The following is an 18,854-nucleotide window of genomic DNA, read 5'->3' as shown; positions in this document are numbered from 1 at the left end:
TTTTGGATGTAGCAGAAATGAGAAGCGCAGCCCGTCGGGGAAGTCCAGCATGTCCCTTGCGTGGCACAACGTCACTTGGAAATGCTGAAGAGAAAGCGAGTTAATGTAGGAAAGCAAATGCACCAGAGTACAACATATTCAGAGGAAGTAAATGCCCCAAAGAGTGCAAATACTGAGTGAGATATTAGCTCTGTGGCTGTCAAACCTTCAGGCATGCAGCTGTTCCTAGTGCTCTGGGTAAGATATACTGGGGTGCATACAGAAGTGCCCTGATTCTCTTTGTGAAGGGCCTGATTCTGCACTCACAGGTTAAATGAAAGCCTAAAGGTAGGCAGTGGGCACCAAGTCGTACAGAGCTAATCCACTGAAGACACAAAATGCTGCTTAATCATCTCCATGTGACATTTTTGGGGGACCGTTTTGTGCACGTGATGAGCCGCAGGCTATTTGGCGTTCAGCATCCTCAACTCCTGTTGCTTTCCTTCGGAACTGAGTGGGGGCTCTTGGATTTCCTAGGACTGGGGTCAGTACACGCGGTGCCCAATTCACTCCTCCCTGCTCCTCACGTAGACTGCAAAGGGGATGTAAAATGTTACCAATTCTGATCGGCACTGGGGTGCTGGGCAACGATAACCTGGACTCCTCGGAGAACGTCTCTGTGCTCTGCTGTATCACTGATCGGTTTAGTATAATGCTTGGGGGGCCTGATCCTGAGTCACTGACGTGAATGGGGGTTTGGTCATTGAGTTTCGTGTGGGCTGGATCAGGCCCTGGTGAGAATATTAAAAAAATCCAACCTTGCAAAAGGCCTGCTGCAGTTAGTGATGGGGGCAGGTTTCTTCCGGTATAAGCCAAAACGATGACTCCTCAAAACCTTTCTCCTGGGTGGGCTGGCTGGGGTCTCCCACCCTACCATGCAGGAGGTACCAGTGTTTCCTGAGTAATTATAATCTTGTTCCTGTATCCTCCTTCGCCACCCACCTGCGTTCTTCCCGGCCCCTCCCCCCCGCATTGCATTTTGGGTGAAGTTATGTTGTAAGCTCTTAGGGGTTGGAACCATTTCCCATTTGTGCTAAGAGGCACTCTTCAGGATTTTCAAGAGGGTCTAGTGACTTTTTGGCAGCCCAATTTGACTGCCCTTAAGGGGGACTGATTTTTCAGCCAGCACTGAGCACCTAGCCTGGAAAATCTGGCTCCTTTTAAGTGCCTCAGATTGGGCATCCCAAAACAGAAGTACCCCAAGTCACTAGTCATTTTCAAAAACCTGAGCAGCTCGGGTCTTTAAATTCTGTGGCCCAGGGCCAGAAGGGAAAGAGGAGAAAGTATTAAAGTCTTATTTCAAAGCCATTCTCCCCTCCCCTCCCCTTCCCTCCCCACCCACCCCACTCCTCCTTCCAGGAACCGGTTTTTCTGACTCCAGAGGATAAAAAAGGCTGATCTCTCTTTCCAGGATCCAAGCGTTGTTATTCCAGAGAACCCTAGGGATTGTCAGTCTCCTGTTTTGACCATGGAAAAACTCATCTCCTTGAGCTTTGGGTGTGTGCAACAGACGCGCACTGAGCTGTGGGAAGTTTTGTAAGACTTGGTGTGCAGGTCACATTGACAGAAGTGAGTGTTCACAAGCAGGCTCAGAGAGAGCATTTCACAGAGGGAGGAGGGCTGGTGGGTTTAAAAAGAAATACTGTTACTCTGATGCTTTGACTTCAAAATATGCATTTTGTGTCCAGTCTGGTGCTGGTGAAAGGTGCCGGACTGACACTGGCCTAGGAAGAGCATGATCCTGGCCACTTAACCCTGACCTGAAGACACTAACTCTAGGGCAGAGAACATAATTCATGCTCCGTAGCCCAGTCCACGTCTGCTGAGACTGGCAGTAAGGAGGCCAGTCTCTGCAGAGGTACTTTTCCTAATGGACGTTTGTCCACTAGGCACTGGGCTGAGACTGGGGTGGCCAGGTGTCTGGTGTTCAACCGGGAAGTCTGGTCAAAAAGGGGACCTGACAGTGTCTGGTCAGATCTATTGACCGGACACCCAAAGTCCGCTGACTGCAGGTGCGGGAGGCAGGCAGGGAGGTGCTGAGTCATCACCCGCGCCAGCCCCTGCCCAGCCAGGACCACCTCTTACCTGCATCGGCAGCTGCCGCTCCTAACCCTGGCTCTGCAGGCAAGTCCCTCCTGACCCATGTAGGGCAGGGGGAGTGGGGGAAAGCCGTGAGCGAAGGAGGGAGAGGGAAAGAGGAGCGAACGGGGGCAGGACCTCAGGGGGAAGGGGCAGGGCAGGAGCAGGACCAGGACCTGGGGGGAAGGGGCAGGGCAGGGGCAGGTCCTCAGGGGAAAGGGCAGGGCAGGGGCTGGCCCTCAGGGGAAAGGGGCAGGAGAAAGGGAGGTTCCGACACTCCCGCTGGGGTGTCTGGTTTTTAGATATTACAAAACTGACAACCCTAACTGAGACCCTAAACTCAGTTTGCCCCGGGGCCAGCAAACAGCCTCAGATGGCCACGCTGCTCAGTTACCATTAACATGGGCTGCATTTGAGACTGTGGCTTAGAAGCAAAAGGCTCCAAGGACTGATGTCCTCCACTTGAGCCGCCCAACCCTGTTTTCCACACTTTACCTGGCTCCTGCCAAAGCCGAATTCCTCTCTCGGCAGCAGTTTCCTGATTTCACGCCCCTGCATGGACTGCGTGAAACAAAAAAAGGTCTTAACGTCATCTGTAGAACCCAAGTTCAAGCTGTCTAGGGTTGTTATGGGCAACATAAAGAGGTGCTTGTTCGTACCATGCATGAGCGTGCCAGCCCCAGGATCTTATCTTTGCAACAGGGGAGAGAGGGAGGGAGGATGTGAGATCAGTGCAAGTGCCTTGCAGAGCGGTTTCACTCATTATTTGGGGGTGAATGTTTCCTCTGGAAACTGCCTTCTGGCTCTTTCTCGGTTATCTCCAATCCGGTGTCGCCTGAGTCACATTTACCTCCGTGATTCAAGGAAGTATTTTGCAGCCTTCAGAGAAGTCACCCAAATTGGAAAAGAGACTTTCAGGAGAGTTTTTTAACAACTCAGCGTCTTTCCAAATCCGTTGGGCTGGAGCTGAATGCACCTGCCGCTTTCAGCCTAACTTGTCAACAATTTGACAGTTCTGGGTTTTTTTTAGCTGACTAAACTGCTTTGTCTTGTCCCTTCTCTACTCCCTGCTCAGGCTTTGAGATTCTAGAAATGCAGATGTTCCCCACCAAGTGTGACTCTGACTTGCTAGCAGCTCCCATGTTTTGTAAACAGAGTTTGTTTTGTGAATGGAACAGCTGATGGAAAATAGTAGGAAAAAGAGAGCTAGATTTTGGTACATACAAAAAGAAATCATAGAATCTTAGAATATCAGGGTTGGAAGGGACCTCAGGAGGTCATCTAGTCCAACCCCCTGCTCAAAGCAGGACCAATCCCCAATTAAATCATCCCAGCCAGGGCTTTGTCAAGCCTGACCTTAAAAACTTCTAAGGAAGGAGATTCTACCACCTCCCTAGGTAATGCATTCCAGTGTTTCACCACCCTCCTAGTGAAAAACTTTTTCCTAATATCCAACCTAAACCTCCCCCACTGCAACTTGAGACCATTACGCCTTGTCCTGTCCTCTTCTACCACTGAGAATGGTCTAGAACCATCCTCTCTGGAACCACCTCTCAGGTAGTTGAAAGCAGCTATCAAATCCCCCCTCATTCTTCTCTTCTGCAGACTAAACAATCCCAGTTCCCTCAGCCTCTCCGCATAAGTCATGTGTTCCAGACCCCTAACCATTTTTATTGCCCTTCGCTGGACTCTCTCCAATTTATCCACATCCTTCTTGTAGTGTGGGGCCCAAAACTGGACACAGTACTCCAGATGAGGCCTCACCAATGTCGAATAGAGGGGAATGATCACGTCCCTCGATCTGCTCGCTATGCCCCTACTTATACATCTCAAAATGCCATTGGCCTTCTTGGCAACAAGGGCACACCGTTGACTCGTATCCAGCTTCTCGTCCACTGTCACCCCTAGGTCCTTTTCCGCAGAACTGCTGCCTAGCCATTCGGTCCCTAGTCTGTAGCTGTGCATTGGGTTCTTCCGTCCTAAGTGAAGGACCCTGCACTTATCCTTATTGAACCTCATCAGATTTCTTTTGGCCCAATCCTCCACTTTGTCTAGGTCCCTCTGTATCCTATCCCTGCCCTCCAGCGTATCTACCACTCCTCCCAGTTTAGTATCATCCGCAGATTTGCTGAGAGTGCAATCCACACCATCCTCCAGATCATTTATGAAGAAATGTCTGGGAGGGAGGCTGATCAATTCCTTGGCTGTAGAAATGGGCATTAACTGGGAACACAGCAGAAAGGCCACGTAAGCTACTGGACTCGATCAGATGGACGTAGGTGTAGGGTTTGAGACTTCATGGCATTTGTGTGGCATGTGAAACTCTGTGTAACAACACAGGGAGCTGATCTTGTTGTCAGTGTATTGGACCTGTTAAGGCAGCTGCCATTTGGTGCAGCATGGTACAGAGGGGACAAACGCACACTGTGCTCTCCCCTGTACTTTACTTTTGCTCTTTCTTTGTTGTGTTTATATAAATAAATAATCAGTAGACCTAAATTTGCCTCTGCCCCCTGCTGACTCTGTGGTTATCTCACTTTCTCTGCTGCAAACTAGCATTGGAAATGCTGACTTAAGATGATGAGGTAATAGGGAAAGCTAAGAAAGCTGAAGTGTCGTTTAAATTAGTATGTATTTCATGCCTTTGGTTTGTCTCTGCCCTTTGGCAGGTTGAGATCTCAGCAGTGACCCCAGGGACTCTGTAATAAACCACAGAGGCTGTGCAATGCTGTGCAGTTTCCTGAGGGTCTCAGCATTTTGGGTTTCATTCACTCCGCTACAGCAGACCTGTACATGGGGCCTAGGTGGCAATCAGTCCATTGTGTGACCCCTGCAGCAGGGCGGATTCATCCTGAACGCCATTGCTTTGCTTTGTCCTTTGTGGAGGTGGCATCCAGCTGCCTGTTCCAGCAGCGTCTCTGGAGGCCTCTCCCATGAAGGCACTTCCTGCAGCTGTGGGAGCTAGAAAGAGCGTCTGGGATTCCTAGACTGACAGCTCTGCCCCTCCCAGCTGGGTGGGAAGTGTTTAGCATGGCCTAGCCCCTTGCTGTTGCAAGGCCGGCTTATTTGGAGGAGAGTAAACCTGTTGTCCGACAAAGCATAACGCAAACTTGCCCGTTAGAGCATCTCTGTTTGTGTCCCTGCTGCTTCTACGACTGTCTGATAGCCCCCAGTGTGGGCCTACAGAGGTGAAGTCCAGTTAATTTGTGATATGGAATGTGCATTAATCTGTTTTCTTTCTTAATGCATGTAACTTAAGGACATGGAATTTCTTTGGTTTAGGTTTGTTTGCGGAGATGGAAGGGTGAGCTTCTCCATTACTCTTTGGGCCATGCCGTCTCTCAGCTAGAACTCTGTGCCCAGCAAATCCCATGTAACTAGAGGGTATTGCATATAGATTTAATTGTGCAGGCTGAGGTTGGGGAGCTTAATTTCAAAGGGCCAGGCATGGACTGAGAATGGTACAGGGAACTAGTCACTTGTATTTGCCCCCAAAACATGACGCATGCCCATAGCGAAGGCTGTGCGGGTTTTCTTGAGCTTGTTGGCCGTTGCTGTCATATTGACTTCTTTCCAGTATCACAGGGCCAAATCCTGGCAGGTGCTGTGCACCTGCAATTGTTCCTAGCTTCAGCGGGAGTCACAGCTGTTTGGTGTCTGGCCCATCGGAAGTACTTGCCCTTCTGTCTTACTTTCAGTGTCGTTCTCAGAACAACGGGACCTTGGCCATAAAGCACACAGCTGAGTTACAGCGGCCTCCAACCCAGGCTGGTGTCTGATGATGGCAAAAGGCTTCCTCAGGCAGCTTTAGCAGCCCGGAGGGAGAGCTGTACTTGAGCGGTCAGAGAGCGGATTTAGAAGAGCAGATGAGCACGTTGCATCTATGGCCAAGTGGATTCTTCAGCGCTGCAAGCATGAGTCCAAATGCTTGCTTGAGCAAATACAAGGCTAGCCTCTGTCGCTCTCCTCCTGGGATACCTGGCTTACTGAGTAAAGCTGTGGTCGGTGACCAGCTCCTAACACTTTGGAGGTACTCCAAGAGATGCAGAGAGCTGCAGTGCATCTCCTCAGCAACAAAGGGAAAACACGCCAATATTACAGCACTGTTGCCAGCCCCAAATGTTCAAAAATCAGGAGTCAGGCTCACCTCAAATCGTGAGATTACAGTATGTAGTAATAGTAGATTTGATGTTCTTGTTATTTGCCTTCTGCTTTTTGATCCTTTAGGGTGCACTGGGGTCACATTTTGAAGCTTTCTCCACAGCCACCAGGGCTAGAAACTTACTTGTTCTTTAAGAAACAAGGCTGAAATCCTCACGTATCCACTTGGCTCCAGGAGCTGGGGCTTTAAGGAAAATACTAATTATCATGAGAGTTGGCAACACTGCTTACGGCGATGAGTGTGGTATAAGGATCTATAGAGAATAGGACTAAAGACTTGTGCCTGTTGTTTAATGGTTCTGTCTCTCCATTTACCCAATTGTGTAATGGATAGACTAGAGTTATGTGGCTTATTTCTCTAGTGTTTGTGAAGTGCTTGGAAATCCTCTGATAGATGGTTCACTGCTGCAGTAAGTGCAAAGCAGGATTGCTGCTTTGCAAAGATTTGTGTGAATTTAGTGTATATTTAGTGCATATGAAAATGAGGGACTGAGTTGACAGATTTATGCAGGGTTCGCTTCCTCCTCTCACACACAGCCCCTGCTATTCCAGTCCTGGGCCTCCCATGCGCATCCGTTGCTAGTCGAGATTGTACTGTGTTTTTTGCAGTCAGCTGGCCAAATGGGAAGCTAGAGAAAGATTTTGTTTGTTTATACATGACTTGTTTCCTATGAGCAGTTAACATTAGTCAGTGGTTTGTATCATCTTCCTTAATTTTGTTATTGCTATAGAAAAAACCATAAGAGAACCATCCAGAGTGGTATACGCTGAAAGTGAGTCACAGTGGGATCTTACTGCTGTAACCCTCGTCCTCTTCTCCATCTGACTCTCACTCTTATTCAGGGCCTGATCCAAAGCCCACTCTGTATTTGATGTTTGTTATTACTACTTCAAGCCAGGGGTGCGGAAGCACCCCTAGTTCTAGCTCCCCGGCTGGATTTGTCTTACAGATGAAGTGAGCTGTAGCTCACGGAAGCTCATGCTCAAATAAATTGGTTAGTCTCTAAGGTGCCACAAGTCCTCCTGTTCTTTTTGCGAATACAGACTAACACGGCTGTTACTCTGAAATCTTACAGATGAAACATCCAGCCACACTATTCCTGTCCCCTTGTGGTATTAGGTGTGTACCACTTCCTCTTCAAAACTATTCTGAACTGTTGGTATGCTCCGTGAAGCAGCGGCCACTTCTACCCGGGAAATGACAGCATTTCAGTGTCGGGCGAAGTGGTTCATACATATAAGTTCAGAAAGTTTGCTGTGATTATTGTTGCGTGAATAATTGACTTTTTTCAGTTCAGGGGATGAAATGAAAAATAATTCGGTTAAACCAAAACTGATTTTTCTGGGGGGGCTATCTCACCCTTTTGAGTCTAACAAAATGCTTTGTTCAACCCAAAATGACGCGCTTCCCCCCCCATTTTTACATTTTCTGTTAGCTCAATTTAAAGGATGCAAAATACCCTAAGTTTCAAAATGAAAATCAAAACTTTTCATCTCTAAATGGCTGAAACAAACCATTTTAATATTTTTTGTTCTTTTTTTCATCTGAAACTTTCTCATAAATTTGGATAGAATTCTTCAGTTTCAGTGCCCTGAAAAATGCATCTTATGGAAAATTTACTATTCACTGAAATTTTTTTACCCAGCTATAGTTATGATTCCTTGGAATGGTAGCACTCTATAAACATAAGAGATTCCTCTTTTGTGTCTTATTGTCCATCACATTGGCCTGTCAGAAAAATCAAAGTACTATAATTCTCTAGTCTTGATTTTGCAAGCTGTCCTGTGTGGAACTCCCCCTAAACTGGATAGATACCCAGTGCATGGAAGACCTGCAGGATTGGGCCCATGTTTTGCATGGTTGGGGGTACAAGTCATAGTTTATTTTCAAAAAGAAAAGGAGGACTTGTGGCACCTTAGAGACTAACCAATTTATTTGAGCGTAAGCTTTCGTGAGCTACAGCTCACTTCATCGGATGCATTTTCCACTGAATGCATCCGATGAAGTGAGCTGTAGCTCACGAAAGCTTACGCTCAAATAAATTGGTTAGTCTCTAAGGTGCCACAAGTCCTCCTTTTCTTTTTGCGGATACAGACTAACACAGCTGCTACTCTGAAACCAGTTTATTTTCAGTTCATACAGATGTTGGCACATACATACTATGGAGAGACTGAAGTGTGTGTGTGTGTGTGTGTGAGAGAGAGAGAGAGAAAGAGAGTGTGTTACTACTCTGCTGGCTATCATAACAAGTTAAAAATAAACCGTAGTGTTTTCCCATGGTGTGGAAATAGCATCCCTTTGAAATTCGAAGTGTGAAGGTGTCAGGCATTTCCAGAGCTGTGACATGCAAAACATGTTCCTCCCAGACTGGAGCCAGAGGGAGGCCGGAGTGAACCTCTTCCTGTCTAATTTGTCTCCAGGCCATTCTCAATTTCTTTTTTAAGAATTTATACTGATAGCTCCCTTATTCTTATGCTAAGGACCTGATTCTGCACTTACTGAAAGTTTTGCTGTTGTTTTCCATGGGAGCCCACACTTGTAGTAGGCCTGATCCTTCAGGGTGCTGAGTACTGCTGGTTGGAAAATGGGTTATTTTTTTTCCTACTGAAATCTTAAAAAGCCCTCCCCACTCTCTCGCCCCCCCCCCCCCAATGTTTTCTGTCAATTTTTTCCACAGAAAATGTTGACTTTTTGTAAGCAAACCAACAAACGTCCTCACAGTTTTGGGTGAAAACTAAAAGGTTACCATGGAAAATCTTGTTTTATTGGAAACCCAGTTTTCCGATGAAAGACTGTTTTGATGGACAACATTCGACTAGCCCTGGGGCTGAGCCCCCGGTGAGCTTTGCTTTCTCCTGATGCCAGCCTCGCTGCTCCCTTCACATCCTTCGTCTGCTCTCAGCTCTGCACCTTCTTCGGTACTCCTGGCTCCCTGGGGAAATGGCACCCTGGGCGAACTTGTATTTTGGCGCTCCTAGCCCCTGTGTGCTCCTCCAGCTCCCCGCATCCCCAACCCTTCATCCCTAACCCCTGCACCCCTAGGGGGGCATGGAGAAACTTTGGGGTGGGGGGGTGAGCAGTAAGTGTGCGTCACTGCTTGCCTCCCCCTCCCCCATGTTCCTCGGCTGGGAGGGAGCCGGGAGAAATCTGGCTGCTGCCCTGCCAGCCAGGAGCAGTTTCTGATTCAACGCTGGCAGCGTGCACCTCTACGCTGCTGCACCCCCCCTCCCCCTAGATTACCGGTGCCCTGGGCAGTCACCCAGGTGGCCCACCCCTAAGGCCGGCCCTGCCTGGCTCCAACCCTTTCAGTATAAATCCGCCATATCATGTAGGTGCACATGTGGTCTGAGATGTCTGTGCAATGGAAATGAGTGTGCAAAGGGGATTAGATACTCCGATTATGGGGATTCTTGCCCACGGGCAGAGGGATCAGCTGGGTGCTACAATAGGAAAGGTCTACTGACACTGCGTGTGCATGAAGAGCATATTCTTGCTGACTTGGAGAGGGCTGTTTATTATTACTGCCCTCCTCTGGGGCACTGAGTGAAAATAATCCATTAATGCCACAAGGTTGGACCCCACCCAGCCAGTTCCAAGGAGTCACCACCGATGGACACTAGCCTGACCTAACTCCTTGTTCATTTGAAAGGCAATCACGCACATGCCACACACAGGAGAGCTGAAATGCAGCTTCCGTAAGAGAGAGGCTTAAACAAAAACGAAAATGTACTTGTATTTTCATTCTAGTTTTCAAATCAAATCATTTGACGCTATCCCAAAAAAGCAAAAAAAAAGTCCCAAGGACTTGAGTTGGGGGGAATTGAGAAAAAATTCTTACCCTGGACCAAGTCCCACCCTACTCAGCTTGGTCGGACTCCCCAGTTCAGGGTGCCCAGGGTGGCAAAGCAGGGAGGGTCCCGAGTAATAGAATCCTAGAATCTCAGGCTTGGAAGGGACCTCAGGAGGTCATCTAGTCCCACCCCCTGCTCAAAGCGGGACCAACCCCTAGCTAAATCAAGTCCATATTGCTAACCCCAAATGTTCAGAAACCAGAAATCAGGCTGACAAAAATCATGAGATTGGCTTTAAAAATCACAAGATGGTGTAAAAATAATAGATTTGGTGTTTGTTGGCCTCCTGCTTTTTGAGCCTTTCGGGTGCACGAGGGTCACGTTCTGAAGCTTTTTTTTTCTAGCCCTTGTTTCTGTAAGAAACCAGGCTGAAATCACCACCTACCCACTTGACTCCAAGAGCTGGGGCTTTAAAGAAAACACTAATTATCATGAGACTCGTGGCAAAACCCTCTCGTGATTGTATGGCAAGTCTTGTGTGTTCATGGTTTGTCGTAAGCCTTTGGACGCTGAAGTCAGGTGAGCAGAACACTCGGCTTTTAGCACATGGTTGCAGAGAACAAGTTTGCACGTGACCCCCAAAAGGTGCAAAAGCCAGAGGACAATACAAAGAGCATGATGAATCTCACTTTTTTTGCATCTGTCTCGTGGGTCTCGAATGCTTGGAACCGGCTGTGTTGAAAGCATGGGCAGGGCAGGATGTCATAAGAAACATGAGCAGAGATGCAGGCACTGTGGAATGGCTCGGGGCTGAAGGTGAGGACAAGGGAAGGAAGTGCATGCTAAAACTACTCACTTAGGGGGAAAGGAAAAAGCTCACCCTAGAGCCCAGCAGAAGGTCGGGTGGGGAGGGGGGAGATTGTGTCTGATTTATTTGCAACTGTTTGTCTTCCCCATGCTCCTGGACCCTTTGTGTTCCTGGGATTGACCCTCTGCCCCTCTCCTCCCCCCACACAGTGTGCCGAGACTTCGCCGTGCTGGAGGATCACACCCTCGCGCACAGCCTGCAGGAGCAGGAGAGTAAGTGTCTGGTGTCTGTCCCTTGCGCTCGGTTTGCATTGAGTCTGTCCCAGCAGGGTCCAAAGTGCAGAGACAGGGGAGCAAAGAAGGCAGAATTGTCGCTGGAGCAACGGTGGGTTTTCTATATGGGATTTAAATGTTTTGCTCTTGGATTCTGTCCCCTTACGATGTCAGTGTTGCTAGCAAAACCTCTGCTTTTAATTGGAATCAGATTTTTCTTCCCAATTTAATTGTTCAGATTATTCTTCCTACCTTTCACAGTGGCTGCACACTGTTAAACAGCTGCTGTGCTACACCCCAGCGATGGCTGCATTTGAGTGGTGGGTGAAGTGATCTCTTTGGGCCTAAATCTCTTTGAGGTGGTTTTGGTAAAACGTTACACTGGTGGTGTGTTTTTGTTTTTAATATATTGGCCCAGGTTTTCAAAAGTGCCTAATGATTTCAGAAGCCTCAAGTTTTAGGTGCCCAGCCTGAGGCACCTTAAAGGTGCTGCCTGGCATTTCCCTGACGCAAAGCGCACCCTCTTTGAAGCCCGCCTGCCCATTTATGTACCTATATTGATTCTGACGTTCCTCTTCCATTTCTTTCCAGTTGAACATCACTTGGCAACAAACGTTCAGCGCAACCGCCTGGTGCAACATGACCTGCAAGTGGCCAAGCAGCTGCAGGAAGAGGAGGATCTGAAAGCAAGAGCCCAAATCCAGAAGCGCTACAAAGACATGTGAGTGGGGGATGGAGTCTCACAAGCGCTTGTTTCACAGGGTCGCTGCCCTCCGAGCTGCTGCTGTGCTTTCAGCTGATCACTAGCAGAATCTGTGCCAAGGCCAGTCAACCTTTTGCTCTTCTTATGCTCCTGTTTCTCTCTCCCCTGTACGGAATACAAATAAACGTCCGTAAACTCTATCTGGATCAACCGCTTATGTCAGGCAGCATGGTTAGTCGGCTCGGTTCTGCTTTTTATGGTTGAAAAACGTTTTCTGGCTGACAAGTTTCACCCAGCTCGGGTTGTGGGTTCTAATCTTGGCTCTGCCAACTCATTCGCCTCCTGGCCTTGGGCAGGTCATTTCTCCTTTGTCTCGTTTGGCCTCTCTGTGAAGTGGGGAAGACTTAGCCACTGCCGTCACAGCTGGAGAATGTTTGACATAGCTTTGAGCATATAAAGTGCTACAAAAATGCCAGGTATTGTGATGAATCCCCCTGTTATAAGAGGTGCAGATATCGGCATGTTCCCATTGTGAGTGTTTTGTGCTACTGAGTCGCGTAGGTAGCTGTGTATCTTCTGACATTGCTTCCTGTGTACTACACCTTCAGGTTTTCAGGAGTTTGTGGAGGCAGGCACTGTTTTGTGATGCAGCGTGTTTCAGAGGCAACTTGCGCTCTCCCATGGAGACTTGATTTTTTTTTTTTTGTCTTGTTGTTTTCCTTAATCTTAGATCAAAATCTCTCAGACAAAAGAAGGGTTTCACTTTGTGCTTGGACAAACATAAATCACTCTCTGACCTAATCGTTTAACTCCCTGTTCACCCTATCGGTTTTGATGTCCCTAAAACACTTTGGCTGAATAGAGGTGAAGGAAGAGTGAATGTATGTGTGTATAAAATACATACTTACTTTTTCTAGCTGCTGTCTGCTCTGAACGTGTGAACTGCACCAGCGTGTGTGTACACAAGGTTCACATTCCAGTCTACAGCGAACATCACTGTTTGCCGACTAGCCCCATTTCTCAGCAGGTTTTGATGCTGCTGGGGCCCTGCAAATGGGAATTTCCAACCCAGCAAGCTGCTGGGCTGGCAGAAAGGCTGAAGCTTCCTGCTAAAGGTTGGAAAAGCATCATGTCAGCAGCACTCCTGTGTCCTCTAGCCTCTCAGCAAGAAGCGATGTGCAAGCCTGGGGATGTTACGGGGTGTGCAACTGGATCTCTGTTTCTTAATCCTCTGTTGGCTCCTGCTGCCTCTTTCCTGAATCATAGAATATCAGGGTTGGAAGGGACCTCAGGAGGTCATCTAGTCCAACCCCCTGCTCAAAGCAGGACCAATCCCCAAGCAGGACCAATCCTGCCTGTGAGCATTAAGCCCCGTTAGAGAATGACTTCACCGCCACAGCTAAACCAGGAGGATTTCCCATTGGAAGGGGATTGGTGAGTAAGGAAGCAGGAACAGACAATCCCTTAAGAAATCAATATCTTAATATCCTAGCTTTCTGAGGCTTTTTTAAATCCTAGATTTCCAAAGTTAGGAAGCACTGGGGAAGATAAATGCAAGGACAGAAACACTTGGAAACGGATTTTTTTTTTTTGTTTCAAGTTTTTAATGAGGTATCAGGTCATCTTTTACATTAAGTCTAAGAGCTCTTCCTAAATGTGGTTGAATAACCTGCTCATCCTGCCTGTCCTAATAGCACCAAAGCTTACAGGTTATTGTGTGTATATATACATGCAGACACGCACAACCTGAGCTGGTATGTAATTTTGCTTTTCACGGCACTGCTCCAAATTCCACAAAGCATCTATTAAAGGGACCATTTTAAATTTAATTTATCTCTTCCCCTACCCTTTCTCTTTGTGCCACTCTACCCCACTCCAATTATTTGCCAAAGCTCATATGAACAGAAGTATTTTCAGCCTCACTTCAGTCCCTGGAAAAATCATGGAGCAGGTCCTCAAAGAATCAATCCTGAAGCACTTGCATGAGAGGAAAGTGATCAGGAACAGCCAGCATGGATTCACCAAGGGAAGGTCATGCCTGACTAATCTAATCGCCTTTTATGATGAGTTTACTGGTTCTGTGGATGAAGGGAAAGCAGTGGATGTATTGTTTCTTGACTTTAGCAAAGCTTTTGACACAGTCTCCCACAGTCTTCTTGTCAGCAAGTTAAGGAAGTATGGGCTGGATGAATGCACTACAAGGTGGGTAGAAAGCTGGCTAGATTGTAGGGCTCAACGGGTAGTGATCAATGGCTCCATATCTAGTTGGCAGCCGGTATCAAGTGGAGTACCCCAAGGGTCAGTCCTGGGGCCGGTTTTGTTCAATATCTTCATAAATGATCTGGAGGATGGTGTGGATTGCACTCTCAGCAAATTTGCGGATGATACTAAACTGGGAGGAGTGGTAGATACGCTGGAGGGGAGGGATAGGATACAGAAAGACCTAGACAAATTGGAGGATTGGGCCAAAAGAAATCTGATGAGGTTCAATAAGGATAAGTGCAGGGTCCTGCACTTAGGACGGAAGAACCCAATGCACAGCTACAGACTAGGGACCGAATGGCTAGGCAGCAGTTCTGCGGAAAAGGACCTAGGGGTGACAGTGGACGAGAAGCTGGATATGAGTCAGCAGTGTGCCCTTGTTGCCAAGAAGGCCAATGGCATTTTGGGATGTATAAGTAGGGGCATAGCGAGCAGATCGAGGGACGTGATCGTTCCCCTCTATTCGACATTGGTGAGGCCTCATCTGGAGTACTGTGTCCAGTTTTGGGCCCCACACTTCAAGAAGGATGTGGATAAATTGGAGAGAGTCCAGCGAAGGGCAACAAAAATGATTAGGGGACTGGAACACATGAGTTATGAGGAGAGGCTGAGGGAGCTGGGATTGTTTAGCCTGCAGAAGAGAAGAATGAGGGGGGATTTGATAGCTGCTTTCAACTACCTAAAAGGGGGTTCCAAAGAGGATGGCTCTAGACTGTTCTCAATTGTAGCAGATGACTGAACGAGGAGTAATGGTCTCAAGTTGCAGTGGGGGAGGTTTAGATTGGATATTAGGAAAAACTTTTTCACTAAGAGGGTGGTGAAACACTGGAATGCGTTACCTAGGGAGGTGGTAGAATCTCCTTCCTTAGAGGTTTTTAAGGTCAGGCTTGACAAAGCCCTGGCTGGGATGATTTAACTGGGAATTGGGCCTGCTTTGAGCAGGGGGTTGGACTAGATGACCTTCTGGGGTCCCTTCCAACCCTGATATTCTATGATTCTATGATTCTATGATTTTCATGAAACAGATTTCTAAAAGTAATGCAGTAAAAATGGAGCATAAACCTATGAAGCATTTTTCAGAACAAAGCCCAGTGGGTTCTGGCTATCCGGGGATGAAGGACAGTTGAAGTCCGGAGGTGCTGGCACCTGCTCCTTCCATTTGACTTGTAGGGCCTGAAGTTCGCTTAAATAAAAATGGAAAGTTCTTCACTACACTCTGTCAAGTGATTAAACCAAGTTTCCAGTTATTACCGGCCAAACAGTGAAAGAGAAAGTATAACCCATCGGTGCAATTCAGTGGTTAAAAAACAGCTTAGTATATTGCATTCCAAGAGACTCATCAGGAGCAAGAAAATGTTTTTGCTTTTGTGTAATTTTTTTTTTTTCCATTCCCACACAGCCAAGCACACTAGAAAGTGCTGTGAGTAGAGAGGAAGTGACTTTGGCTCCCATGCTCGGGGAAATGATTAGCTGTGTCTCTTAGCCATCTGCTGGAAGTGGTGTTTTTTACATTGAGCAGACTGTCTGGCACTGGTGAATGGAGCTCCTCAGCTCTGCTTGCAGACGTCAAGGGGGATTGCAGGCACTCGGTACCTCTCAGGATCTGACTCTTTAGGTTTACTCTTCCTGGATCTGTGCCATGTCCTCTGAGGTTTCGCTGAGTTTCTGGTCCTAAAGGACCCAGAATGTTAGAGAGAGACAGACAGACAGACAGACACTCCCCCCTCCCCTGCTGTAGCCTGTTGGACAGCAGGTTTGCATGGGATTCACTTGACACAGTAAATCCCTGCTTAGATCAGGTTTGCCCAAGACCAAACCATGGTCCATGCTTGGAGCTGGGTGAGTTCACCTGCATTTGAGGGCTCCAGAAGGAAAGTTTCACACCCATCCAGTTGTAAATTCAAATGTTGCTAGTGCAGGAGAACTGGAAAGTGAAGGTGACCAGACACACAAGTGCATCGTATCAGGCTAGTCTCACTGCCTGAGCTGAGTGAAATGCAAAGAGATGCAAACCTCAGTAACAATGGAAAATCGATGAGAGGTTTAAAATTCTTTCTGAGTGATGTAGGTTCTGTCCTTCATCTCCTCTTCTCCCTCTACACCATATCTCTGGATAACCTCATCTGTAAACACAAATTCAACTACCATCTCTGGGCTGATAACTTGCAGATCTACCTGTCTACTGCAGACTTGTCTCCTTCAGTCCAAACTGAAATCTCAGCCTGTCTCTCTCTGACTTCTTTTGGGGGATGTCTAGCTGCCAGCTCAAGTTGAACATGGCTAAAACACAGCCCCAATCTCAGTGCCCCTCTGCCAAACCCTTTCTGCTGCCTCCTTTCTCAGTCACTGTGGCCAGCACCACCACCCCACTTGTCACTAAGCCCAGAACCACAATGTCCTCGCGTCCACGCTCTATTCAAATCACAGAGAAAGAATCGGCAAAAACGTCTCTAAGATGTGACCTTTTCTAGCCATCCGTTCAGCTAAAACTCTTGTCCAGGCTCTCGTCATCTCGCACCTCCGCTACTGCAACGTCCTTCTCTCTGGCCTGGACAAATGGAGTCTAGTCCCACTCGCATCCATTCAGAATGCTTCCTACCCTGCAACTTTCACCCGGTCACCTCTCCACAGCCTATCCCTGCCCTGCCTATCCTCTCTCTTTCGCTGTCAAGCTGTCGATGCTCTCCTCTGATCGCCCTGTGCTGCCCGACTCTACTGCCCAGCTGTTAAACTTTCAGACACCTTCATGCTTTCTTCTGTGCTGCCCCTCCTGCTTGGGAGGAGCCCCCCCAAAACATCCACAAAGCAACCTCCTCCTCCTCCTCCTCCCTCAAAACTCTCCTTCACCATGATGCCTGCAAAAAAACTTGAGTGGTTGGACCATTGGTGTGCTGGGACCACTGCCTCTCATGCTGACCAATACTGTCCCTTGTTTCCTGGTACTCCCCCGTCTGTCTGTCTGTCTCCATCTCTTGTCTTTTGTCGTCCACTTAGTCCCTGCCGCAAAGAGCCGACTTCCTGTATCTTTGTTCTGTGTTTGTACAGCACCTTGCACGATAGGAGCCCCAGTCGCTACAGTAATACAAAGAATAAATAATGCTGGTCCTGGAGTCCGTTGTGCTCTGTCTCTGCAGTCTGGCTGATGTCCATGTTGTTTGGCGCGTGTAACCTCTTCCTCCTTCTGCCTTCCAGAGAACGGCAGGACTGCGAGATAGCTCAGGAAATTCAGGTGAAATTGGTGATTGAAGCAGAGCAACGGCGCAGACAAGAGGAGAAAGACGAGGTAACCCTTCAAGATGTGGGGAAAGCAGGGCTATTTTTATTAAAGCGGTGCAGGCATATTCCAGCCATTGGCCAAACCAACCCTGAAGATTGTGTTTGCCCGGTGGGGGTTGGATTATGCCCAACTCCGTGTGGATGTGCAAGATGGGAGATGCCATGCAAGGGGAATTCATGCAGCCCCTTATGTCCCTGTGCAAGAATGGGGCATAATCAGTCCTTGTGCTGAAGGTGTGCGAGAGCTGTGTCAATCCCCTTGCACTCTAGGCGGTGCTGTGCCTGCCTGACACACAATGCCGTAAGGAGAACCTCCTGGGGTGGTGTGACAACGCACTGCTTCCAGGGCAGCCAATGGATGAGAAAACACAGTCTGGCCATAAGTGTCCATGTTCTCTGAAGGGTTTGGACTGAAATCGTTTTGCTGAGCCCAACTTCCAGGCTATATATCCGGGGAAGCCACAGAGCGAGGGAAAAGCTGCATCACCAACCAGGGAGCAGCACCCTTATTTAGGAAAAGGATTCTCTGAGGCCCAACTTCTCCTCTGCAGAGTAACAGATGTGCTGTCTCTCTCCTAACTCGGGGAAATAGAAATAGGAATTAAGACTCTAAAGAGAGGCCATGATAGCAAGCGGCGCTTGCTCTTTGGGGAGTTGTTACACAGCAGAGGGCATTGACCACTGTATGGTTTCTAGGAGAACTTCAAAGAGCAGAATTTCTCCCTTTCATTTGATGGTCAGCTTGCTGGGAATATGATTTTGTAGCTTTCTTGGACTCCAAAGCATCATCCCCGCTCATGACACTAAACAGGTGATCGACAGTTGACCAGACAAGCACTTAAAAGCTAAGAGGGTGTGAACATGCCCTCAGGAAATAAGCGAGTGATATTAACAAACCAAAGGGTGTGTGCAGTAAACTTGCCTAGCTGGACAATGGGTGGGGCATTGCAGAGCCTTCCCTTGGCTTTCCCAGAGCAGTGTGTTCTGCTCTCTCTGAGACCACATCCTTCCTAGCTGCTGCACAAATAGAACTGAGGTAAACGCAACAGGTGCATCCTGGGCCATAGTCAGGGCAGCAGTTAACAATCTGATGAAATGATCGTAAGTGGAATAATAGCACTGGCCTCCTTGGTACAGCAAACAGAGGCCCTTATGGATGAAAAGTGCTCGATAAGAGCTACGGGGTCGTGGTATTATTGTAGTCTTCTTCTAGTCAGTCGTTTTCCCTCCACCCCTCTCCCCGGCACATGGGAGGTAGCTGAACTTAGGTGAAATTAACTAAACACTGGATTGGCCTGTACCTATGGCGGCAGATCACTCCTATCCTTGAGCCTGGGTTTCTTGCCTTTTTTCCGGGTAAAGGGACGGAGAGAGACCCGAGCCCTATTTAGATGATCTGGATACGCGGTGCGCTTGCATGTATTTATGTTGGTGTATTTTTGGTACTCAGCCCCGTAGTATG

General features: G+C 48.0%; 1 protein-coding gene across 2 annotated transcripts in view; it reads left to right on the top strand.

Annotated features, from left to right (window-relative positions):
* The window catches only part of CCDC50 (coiled-coil domain containing 50), a 65,388-nt gene that overhangs the window by 22,099 nt on the left and 24,435 nt on the right, over positions 1-18,854 (top strand). For both annotated transcript variants that reach the window (XM_048863526.2, XM_048863524.2), the window contains exons 2-4: positions 11,089-11,151; positions 11,743-11,872; positions 17,309-17,399. In XM_048863526.2, the coding sequence (XP_048719483.1) occupies positions 11,089-11,151; positions 11,743-11,872; positions 17,309-17,399 (284 nt within the window). The remainder of the gene's footprint in view (positions 1-11,088; positions 11,152-11,742; positions 11,873-17,308; positions 17,400-18,854) is intronic.

The sequence above is a fragment of the Caretta caretta genome, chromosome 9 (genome assembly GCF_965140235.1).
Source record: "Caretta caretta isolate rCarCar2 chromosome 9, rCarCar1.hap1, whole genome shotgun sequence".
Lineage (NCBI taxonomy): Eukaryota > Metazoa > Chordata > Testudines > Cheloniidae > Caretta > Caretta caretta.
This window is presented reverse-complemented; position numbering and strand designations above follow the sequence as displayed.